The sequence below is a fragment of the Salminus brasiliensis genome, chromosome 22, assembly GCF_030463535.1.
Source record: "Salminus brasiliensis chromosome 22, fSalBra1.hap2, whole genome shotgun sequence".
NCBI lineage: Eukaryota > Metazoa > Chordata > Actinopteri > Characiformes > Bryconidae > Salminus > Salminus brasiliensis.
The window spans coordinates 32,633,372-32,644,172 of NC_132899.1; the positions used below are offsets into that span (position 1 = coordinate 32,633,372).

The window sequence follows — 10,801 nt, forward strand, 5'->3', positions numbered from 1 at the left end:
GTGTAGTTAAGGCTGGTGGTGGTGGTTGGCTGTAGTTAAGGCTGGTGGTGGTGGTTGGCTGTAGTTGAGACTGGTGGTGGTGGTAGTTAAGGCTGGTGGTGGTGGTTGGCTGTAGTTAAGGCTGGTGGTGGTGGTTGGCTGTAGTTGAGACTGGTGGTGGTGGTTGGCTGTAGTTAAGGCTGGTGGTGGTGGTTGGCTGTAGGTGAGATTGGTGGTGGTGGTTGGCTGTAGTTAAGGCTGGTGGTGGTGGTTGGCTGTAGTTAAGGCTGGTGGTGCTGGTTGGCTGTAGTTAGGGCTGGTGGTGGTGGTCGGCTGTAGTTAAGGCTGGTGGTGGTGGTGGGTGTAGTTAAGGCTGGTGGTGGTGGTTGGCTGTAGTTAAGGCTGGTGGTGGTGGTGGGTGTAGTTAAGGCTGGTGGTGGTGGGTGGCTGTAAGTGAGACTGCTCTACCAGATGTGGGAGCACCATCAGAGGAGCTTTAAGCTGCATCCATTGCTGACAGATGTGCAAATGCACACACACACACACACACACACACACACACACACACATAGCTTGTCTAGTCCCTGTAGAGAAGTACTGCCAATAGAATAGGACTCCCTGGAGCAGATAAGCATGAACCTATGGGCACCATGCTGCCTAATACTAGTAGTGGGCTAGAGGGGTAAAAAGCCCCCCTGCATTGAGCTGTGGAGCAGTGGAGGAACTGTGTTCTCTGGAATGATGGTGGAGGAGCTCCATCCAGTACTTCTGATTGGATGAGCTGGTCGGTTGGGGATGATGAGGTGGGGTGGTGGTCATCATCCATCATCCTGACCTCACTAACGCTCTCCAAAAAAAGTATTTTCACATAAAGCAATGAATGAGCTGGTGTCCCAATACTTCTGTCCAAATAGATTACATGGTCCCAGCTAGCAGGAAAAGGAGGCTGACTGTGCTTAAAGAAGACACTGGACTGAATTAAGGAAGCTGTGTGGAAGCTGTTGCCCCTCTCAGAGGGAAAGGACTCAGGGCTCAGGACTGGAATTTGCGACCCCCAGGCCGTAGCGGTAGTGGGTTCGAGCGCTGAGCCACTCGGAGCTTTGGCTTTACAGTCTGTTGCACTTATAAACATTTCTATTCATAAACATCTATATCTATCAGGCTGAAGTGTCTGATGGGTAATGTGTATGTATGAAAGGCTTAGTACTTTGGGTACTAAATAAGGACGGTGTCATGATTGGGAGCAGACCTCTGATGAAGTACCAACATGGTAGTTGAGCGCCCTCTTGTGGGCATATTAAAAGAATACAGCAGAATTCCTGATGAACCAGTCTAATACCTGTAGAAGTTACTTCAGGCTTCTTTTCTACTCTGATAAATGGTTCAAGTGTTCTTCCCATTGAGTTTGCAACCATACGTACTCTCCCCTCCCATTGCACGCCATACATACATATATATATATATATAAATAAATATAAATAAATATAATAAACACTATAAACTACACAAACTTTATTCACATTTTTAGGCTGATTTGGGAACAGCAGGAATTTGTGAAATTATTTGAATTATTTAAAGTAACATATAATATTTTACTGCTAAGTTTGGTCTCATTAATCATTAATAACCATAAAAAATTTTTTTTTTTTTAATTTAATTTAACTTAATTCTTCACTTTTTTATTATTTATTTATTTATTTATTTTTATACAGCTTGTTCATTATTATGGACGCATTAGTTGCCTAGAAACTCAAATTCTGAAGGGAAAACCTGAGCGTCCCCTTTATTAATTCTTAATTATTATTATTATTATTATTATTAATAAATAAGATTTTTCACCTGAACAGGTAGTTGGAGACCTTTCTGAATCAATGTGAATAAAAACAGGTGACTGAACAGCTGTAATGTAAAGCTTTAAACACAGCTGGTCCAGGTGTGGCTTTGAGAACACGGCCTCTGCACGGCAGTGGTACGAGGTTTTCAGGCTCCCCCTGCTGGCCTCAGCAGGTATTGCACATGGCTTAGTCTAAACAGGCCTGGCTGTGTTCAATCAACTCAGCCGTACTATCACTGCAAGTGGGGTCATGTGCTGCTTAAGTAAGGGAAAGGGGCACATCCAGTCGTATACAGTCAACAAGGGGTCTGAGCTCAGGGACCCGAGTCTTCCACTTCCTCCATTGTGATGTCATACTGATGATGTCACAGAGCCTATAAAAGGGGGGGTTCTCCCCCAGTGGCTCAGTCCGAATTCAGCAGCGAGACGGAACATTTCTACGTTGCTTTCCTAACTGCTTCTCCATGGAGACAGGAGGAGTGGTAAACATGGAGGCAGATGAGGCAGGTGGAGTTCTGAGAAGCCTGGGCTACGAGGTGGTGTACAACCTCGGGGAAGGAGGCTTCGGCACGGTGAAACTGGCCACATCACAGAGGCACCGCAAACACGTGGCCATTAAAATCATGGATCGCAGGAAGGAATCATCAGATTTCGCCTGGAAGCAGTTGCCCCGGGAACTCGCCATCCTAAAGAGAGTGAGGCACCCTCACATCATTCAGGTGCACGAAAGTTTCGACATGCCCAACGGACAGGTCTTCATTGTGATGGAGGTAGCCGCAACCGACCTCCTTCACGAGATCAAGGCGCTCCGACGCCTCCCCGTTAACCAGGCCAGGATGTGGTTCTCCCAGATCGTCGATGCCGTGGGCTATCTTCACCAGCAGGACATCGCCCACCGAGACCTGAAATGCGAGAACGTCCTGCTGAGCGCTGATGGTCAGGTCAAACTGACCGACTTTGGCTTGGGCTGCTTTGTAAGAGGCTACCCTTCCCTCAGCCAGACTTACTGTGGCACTCGCTGCTACTGCGCTCCTGAGGTGCTTCTCAACAGGCCCTACGATCCCCTGAAGAGTGACGTCTGGAGCCTGGGCGTCATCCTGTACGTGATGGTCACCGGCTTCTTGCCCTTCAGTTCAGACCCTCACTGTTCTCTCACACAGCTCCAGCGCAAAGCTGCGGAGTATCCGTGTGGGGTCGCGGTGGAGGAGCCCTGTCGGGCCTTCATTTCTTACATGCTGCGTTTCAATCCCTTCACCCGGCCTTCGGTGAGAAACGTGGCGAACCACCCTTGGATGCAGGCCAGGCAGGAGCAGTAAGTAGAGCGCTGTGCTGGAACTCCAGCGTCGCGTCCTTTTGATAATCCATGTATTATTTATTACTGTTTTTATTGATCCTTTATTGATTGATTAGCTATAGTAAATAAATGGCTTTTCACAAAGCAGCATTTCTCAATGGGACAGTGGGACAGTTTGCTACAATCACCTGTATTTTCATCAACAGGAACAGGAGCGACTCTGCAAATTCATCCGTCCCCGAGTCTGAAAGCTCTCCGGAGGTGCAAGTGTGTGAAACTGCAGGGGAACACAGTGGAGAACGCAGTGAGGACAGCGAGGACCAGGACCTGGATTGGAGCAGCCTGTCCTCATCCAGCGGTCTCCTCTCCTCCACAACCAACACCTATGAGCAGAGCGTCATCCAGCGTTCGGAGGAAAACCCACGGTAAGTTTGTCTGCTTGATTATTTCTTACACAGTCAGTCTGGCAACACTGTCACTAAGGACACACACACTTGGTGAAGTGTCCATATTACGCCATGATAAAGATCACTCAAGGTTTAGACGTAGCTACTGTACAGAATCAGCTCACTAACAATGCCTACATCTCCCCATTGCTTCTGCAGGGCCCCCAGAGTCATCGGCAGATTCGTCGTGACCGTCGTTGACGAGGGCAGCAGTTCCCACCCACACCCAGTCGACCCAGTCCAGGAAGACGGTAGTGGCAGTAGAGCTGGTGCAGAGGTTGTCGGGGAGGAGTCCGGCTGCTGTGACTGTAGTCCGCTTTGTGCTGCAGTTAAAAGGGCAGCTAAGAAATATGTGGCAGCACCGATCCTCAGAGTCTCACGATCACTTCGAGGGAGGATGAGGAAGCTCTTCCGAGGGAACTCTGCCAAGTGAGCCTGGAGGAGTGAGTCCAGACTGAACCTAGACGAGATCCATGGTGAATTTGCAGCAGTGGGGGAGTGACTGGAACCGAACCGAACAGAACCGAACTGAACCGAACCGAACCGAACTGAACCGAACCGTGTGTGTGAGTGTGTGTGTGTGTGTGTGTTTGTGAGTGTGTGTGTGTGTGTTTGTGAGTGAGTGTGTGTGTGTGTGTGTGTGTGTGTGTGTGTGTGTGTGTCTTTGAGCAATAATAAAGTGCTGCTCTACCTTACTGATGTGTTCTGGATGTTTCTGTTTTCTACTGAAAGTAAAACCTAGATATTGATCGTCTCTCTTCATCTTTATGATGAGTCTGAGGATTAAACTCACATTAGATCACTTTGAAGAAACAGAAGATCATAATACACTAATAATAATAATACATTAATAATAATAATAATAATACACCAATAATAATAATACATTAATAATAATAATAATAATACACTAATAATAATACACCAATAATAATAATACATTAATAATAATAATAATAAACTAATAATAATAATAATACACTAATAATAATAATACATTAATAATAATACACTAATACACCAATAATAATAATAATAATAATACACTAAAAATAATAATACACTAATAAAAATAATAATAATAATAATACACTAATAATAATAATAATAACACACTAATAATAATAATACACTAATAATAATAATAATAATAATACACTAATAATAATAATAATACACTAATAATAATAATAATACACTAATAATAATAATACACTAATAATAATAATAATAATAATAATACACTAACAATAATAATACACTAATAATAATAATAATAATAATACACTAATAATAATAATACACTAATAAATAATAATAACAATAATAATAATACACTGATAATAATAACAATACACTAATAATAATAATAATAATAATAATGACAACTAAGGCAGGACTGAGCCAAAATAACAAACCAGGGATCTGGGAGGAAAACAGGACGCTGGGTGGGGAAAGCCAAGGCGACTGAGCAGTGCTCGGAAGGGACAAGGGGATGAGGAGAACCGAGGACCACAAGCCGAGCTTCAGACAGGCCACATCAAACAAAACCAACAAAGGAACAAGAGAGGAGAACAAGGACCCCCGGACCCCCGGTCAGAGTTACACACTAATCATCAGAATAATAATCCCAATAAAACTGATAATACCACTGCTGCAGGTCAGGACTACACTTCAAACCAACACACACACACTCACACACACACACACACTCTACCTACTAGTTAGCCAAGAGCCCCTCAGTTACCTAACCTGGAGTGGGGGGCAGTCGGGAGGGTTAAGGGCCTTGCTCGAGGGCCCAACAACATAACCCCACAACATATCCCAGCATTCAGTGCATGAACACAACTACGGTAGAACAGGAAGGTCAACACGTCCAAAACACGTCACCTGAATGAGATCCTACTCCGGAGCATCCAGAGACAGTGGAGAGGAAAATCCAGAGACTGGACTGAACCGGTCAAGCTGGCCAGGAGCTGGTCATACTGGTAGACTAGCCTGGTGAAGCTGGTCATGCTGATGCCGATCCCAGGATGGAGGATGATGTCCACGCCCCCATGGAGAACGAGGAGGTCGAGGAGAAGCTGCGAGAGCTGCTGGAGGCAATATTGGAGGTGCTCTCTCGAGTCATCCAGATGTGCAAGCAGAGGCTGCGGAGGCTGCAGGAGCAGCTCGCTGAAGAGGTTTCTGCTCAGATAAAAATATAATAAAAACATAATAAAAATATAATAAAAATACAATAAAAATACAATAAAAATATAATAAAAATACAAAAAAATATAATAAAAATATAATAAAAATACAAAAATATATAATAAAAATATAATAAAAATACATTAAAAATACAATAAAAATATAATAAAAATTTCATAAAAATTTCATAAAAATAAAAAAAAATTATAATAAAAATATAATAAAAATACAAAAAAATTGAATAAAAATATAATAAAAATACAATAAAAATATAATAAAAATAGAATAACAATATAATAAAAATAGAATAAAGATAGAATAAAAATATAATAAAATATAATAAAAATATAATAAAAATACAATAAAAATACAATAAAAAAATAATAAAAATTTAATAAAAATATAAAAATACAATAAAAATTTAATTAAAATATAATAAAAATACAATAAAAATGGAATAAAAATACAATAAAAATACAATAAAAAATATAATAAAAATATAATAAAAATACAATAAAAATTTAATACAAATATAATAAAAATACAATACAAATAGAATAAAATATAATAAAAATGTAGCTCACCTTCAACTGAACATTTAAGCAGCCTATCAGTAGAACAACTGAAGCTTGTGTGGCTGAAACACCGTATCTCAATCATCAGAAAGGGTGTCCACATACTTTTGTCCATCAAATGGACTTTAAACCTATTGTTTCTGTTTCTTCACTGACTAAAAAAATCCATATCAGCTGGTAACAGCTGCTTTCAGATGATCTAAGCTGGACCTTGATGGTCAAGGTGGGTGAAAAAGCTGGTGGTCCAGGGGGAAACGCCCCGGTAATGCTGGTAAACCAGCTGGTCCAGCACGGCATCACATGGTTCTCTTTGAGAGGGACGGTTTAGCGGGTCTATCAGTGAGACCGAGGTGGTTGACCAGTTTGGTCCGGCTGGTCATACTGATGGACCAGAGCAGCTTAAATATCTCAGCACCTTTTCCCTCTCCTCCTTCACCTCCTTCTCCTCTCTCACCACCTTTAATAAAATAATACACCATCAGAAATCATCTAGAATGTGGTCTAATATTATTATTATTATTATTATTATTATTATTATTAATATCATTATTATTAACATTATTATTATTATTAATAATAATATTATTATTATTATTAATATTATTATTTTTATGAGTTGCTAAATACCCCGAACACTCATTAGCTCCGAGGGCTAACCTGCACTGACAGGAAGCAGAGGACATCAACAGGGCGCTCGCGCTGGAGCTTCAGGACCCCAGGAGAGGCCGCTAGCTAAGTGGCTACAAGACAAGTAGGTTGGCTGTAGGTGAGATTGGTGGAGGATGGCTGTAGTTAAGGTTGGTGGTGGTGGTTGGCTGTAGTTAAGGCTGGTGGTGGTGGTTGTCTGTAGGTGAGATTGGTGGAGGATGGCTGTAGTTAAGGCTGGTGGTGGTGGTTGGCTGTAGTTAAGGCTGGTGGTGGTGGTTGGCTGTAGGTGAGATTGGTGGAGGATGGCTGTAGTTAAGGCTGGTGGTGGTGGTTGTCTGTAGGTGAGATTGGTGGAGGATGGCTGTAGTTAAGGCTGGTGGTGGTGGTTGGCTGTAGTTAAGGCTGGTGGTGGTGGTTGGCTGTAGGTGAGATTGGTGGAGGATGGCTGTAGTTAAGGCTGGTGGTGGTGGTTGGCTGTAGTTAAGGCTGGTGGTGGTGTTTGGCTGTAGGTGAGATTGGTGGAGGATTGCTGTAGTTAAGGCTGGTGGTGGTGGTTGGCTGTAGGTGAGATTGGTGGAGGATGGCTGTAGTTAAGGCTGGTGGTGGTGGTTGGCTGTAGTTAAGGCTGGTGGTGGTGTTTGGCTGTAGGTGAGATTGGTGGAGGATTGCTGTAGTTAAGGCTGGTGGTGGTGGTTGGCTGTAGGTGAGATTGGTGGAGGATGGCTGTAGTTAAGGCTGGTGGTGGTGGTTGGCTGTAGGTGAGATTGGTGGAGGATGGCTGTAGTTAAGGCTGGTGGTGGTGGTTGTCTGTAGGTGAGATTGGTGGAGGATGGATGTAGTTAAGGCTGGTGGTGGTGGTTGGCTGTAGTTAAGGCTGGTGGTGGTGGTTGGCTGTAGGTGAGATTGGTGGAGGATGGCTGTAGTTAAGGCTGGTGGTGGTGGTTGGCTGTAGTTAAGGCTGGTGGTGGTGTTTGGCTGTAGGTGAGATTGGTGGAGGATTGCTGTAGTTAAGGCTGGTGGTGGTGGTTGGCTGTAGGTGAGATTGGTGGAGGATGGCTGTAGTTAAGGTTGGTGGTGGTGGTTGGCTGTAGTTAAGGCTGGTGGTGGTGGTTGGCTGTAGGTGAGATTGGTGGAGGATGGCTGTAGTTAAGGCTGGTGGTGGTGGTTGGCTGTAGTTAAGGCTGGTGGTGGTGGTTGGCTGTAGGTGAGATTGGTGGTGGTGGTTGGCTGTAGTTAAGGCTGGTGGTGGTGGTTGGCTGTAGTTAAGGCTGGTGGTGGTGGTTGGCTGTAGTTAAGGCTGGTGATGGTGGTGGGTGTACTTGAGACTGGTGGTGGTGGTTGGCTGTAGGTGAGACTGGTGGTGGTGGTTGGCTGTAGTTAAGGCTGGTGGTGGTGGTTGGCTGTAGGTGAGACTGGTGGTGGTGGTTGGCTGTAGTTAAGGCTGGTGGTGGTGGTGGGTGTAGTTAAGGCTGGTGGTGGTGGTTGGCTGTAGTTAAGGCTGGTGGTGGTGGTGGGTGTAGTTAAGGCTGGTGGTGGTGGTTGGCTGTAGGTGAGACTAGTGGTGGTGGTTGGCTGTAGTTAAGGCTGGTGGTGGTGGTTGGCTGTAGTTAAGGCTGGTGGTGGTGGTGGTGGCTGTAGTTAAGGCTGGTGGTGGTGGTTGGCTGTAGTTGAGACTGGTGGTGGTGGTTGGCTGTAGGTGAGACTGGTGGTGGTGGTTGGCTGTAGTTAAGGCTGGTGGTGTTGGTTGGCTGTAGTTAAGGCTGGTGGTGGTGGTGGTGGGTGTAGTTAAGGCTGGTGGTGGTGGTGGGTGTAGTTAAGGCTGGTGGTGGTGGTGGGTGTAGTTAAGGCTGGTGGTGGTGGTTGGCTGTAGGTGAGACTAGTGGTGGTGGTTGGCTGTAGTTAAGGCTGGTGGTGGTGGTTGGCTGTAGTTAAGGCTGGTGGTGGTGGTGGTGGCTGTAGTTAAGGCTGGTGGTGGTGGTTGGCTGTAGTTGAGACTGGTGGTGGTGGTGGGTGTAAGTGAGACTGCTCTACCAGATGTGGGAGCACCATCAGAGGAGCTTTAAGCTGCATCCATTGCTGACAGATGTGCAAATGCACACACACACACACACACACACACACACACACACATAGCTTGTCTAGTCCCTGTAGAGAAGTACTGCCAATAGAATAGGACTCCCTGGAGCAGATAAGCATGAACCTATGGGCACCATGCTGCCTAATACTAGTAGTGGGCTAGAGGGGTAAAAAGCCCCCCTGCATTGAGCTGTGGAGCAGTGGAGGAACTGTGTTCTCTGGAATGATGGTGGAGGAGCTCCATCCAGTACTTCTGATTGGATGAACTGGGTGGTTGGGGATGATGAGGTGGGGTGGTGGTCATCATCAATCATCCTGACCTCACTAACGCTCTCCAAAAAAAGTATTTTCACATAAAGCAATGAATGAGCTGGTGTCCCAATACTTCTGTCCAAATAGAGTACATGGTCCCAGCTAGCAGGAAAAGGGGGCTGACTGTGCTTAAAGAAGACACTGGACTGAATTAAGGAAGCTGTGTGGAAGCTGTTGCCCCTCTCAGAGGGAAAGGACTCAGGGCTCAGGACTGGAATTTGCGACCCCCAGGCCGTAGCGGTAGTGGGTTCGAGCGCTGAGCCACTCGGAGCTTTGGCTTTACAGTCTGTTGCACTTATAAACATTTCTATTCATAAACATCTATATCTATCAGGCTGAAGTGTCTGATGGGTAATGTGTATGTATGAAAGGCTTAGTACTTTGGGTACTAAATAAGGACGGTGTCATGATTGGGAGCAGACCTCTGATGAAGTACCAACATGGTAGTTGAGCGCCCTCTTGTGGGCATATTAAAAGAATACAGCAGAATTCCTGATGAGCCAGTCTAATACCTGTAGAAGTTACTTCAGGCTTCTTTTCTACTCTGATAAATGGTTCAAGTGTTCTTCCCATTGTGTTTGCAACCATACGTACTCTCCCCTCCCACTGCACGCCATACATACATATATATATAAATAAATATAAATACATATAATAAACACTATAAACTACACAAAATTTATTCACATTTTTAGGCTGATTTGGGAACAGCAGGAATTTGTGAAATTATTTGAATTATTTAAAGTAACATAATATTTTACTGCTAAGTTTGTTCTCATTAATCATTAATAACCATTTTAATTTAACTTCATTCTTCATTTTTTTATTATTTTTTTACATTTATTTATTTATTTATTTATTTTTATACAGCTTGTTCATTATTATGGACGCATTAGTTGCCTAGAAACTCAAATTCTAAAGGGAAAACCTGAGCGTCCCCTTTATTAATTCTTAATTATTATTATTATTATTATTATTATTAATAATAATAAATAAGATTTTTAGATTTTCCACCTGAACAGGTAGTTGGAGACCTTTCTGAATCAATGTGAATAAAAACAGGTGACTGAACAGCTGTAATGTAAAGCTTTAAACACAGCTGGTCCAGGTGTGGCTTTGAGAACACGGCCTCTGCACGGCAGTGGTACAAGGTTTTCAGGCTCCCCCTGCTGGCCTCAGCAGGTATTGCACATGGCTTAGTCTAAACAGGCCTGGCCGTGTTCAATCAACTCAGCCGTACTATCACTGCGAGGGGGGTCATGTGCTGCTTAAGTAAGGGAAAGGGGCACATCCAGTCGTATACAGTCAACAAGGGGACTGAGCTCAGGGACCCGAGTCTTCCACTTCCTCCATTGTGATGTCATACTGATGATGTCACAGAGCCTATAAAAGGGGGGGGTTCTCCCCCAGTGGCTCAGTCCGAATTCAGCAGCGAGACGGAACA

At 44.0% G+C, this 10,801-nt stretch overlaps 1 protein-coding gene across 1 annotated transcript; it reads left to right on the forward strand.

Moving 5' to 3' along the window:
- Positions 1-2,301: 2,301 nt before the first annotated feature.
- On the forward strand, positions 2,302-3,129 carry LOC140543613 (testis-specific serine/threonine-protein kinase 6-like). The gene has a single exon (XM_072666717.1). The coding sequence runs from the start codon at positions 2,302-2,304 to the stop codon at positions 3,127-3,129; it is 828 nt and encodes a 275-aa protein (XP_072522818.1).
- Positions 3,130-10,801: the final 7,672 nt, after the last annotated feature.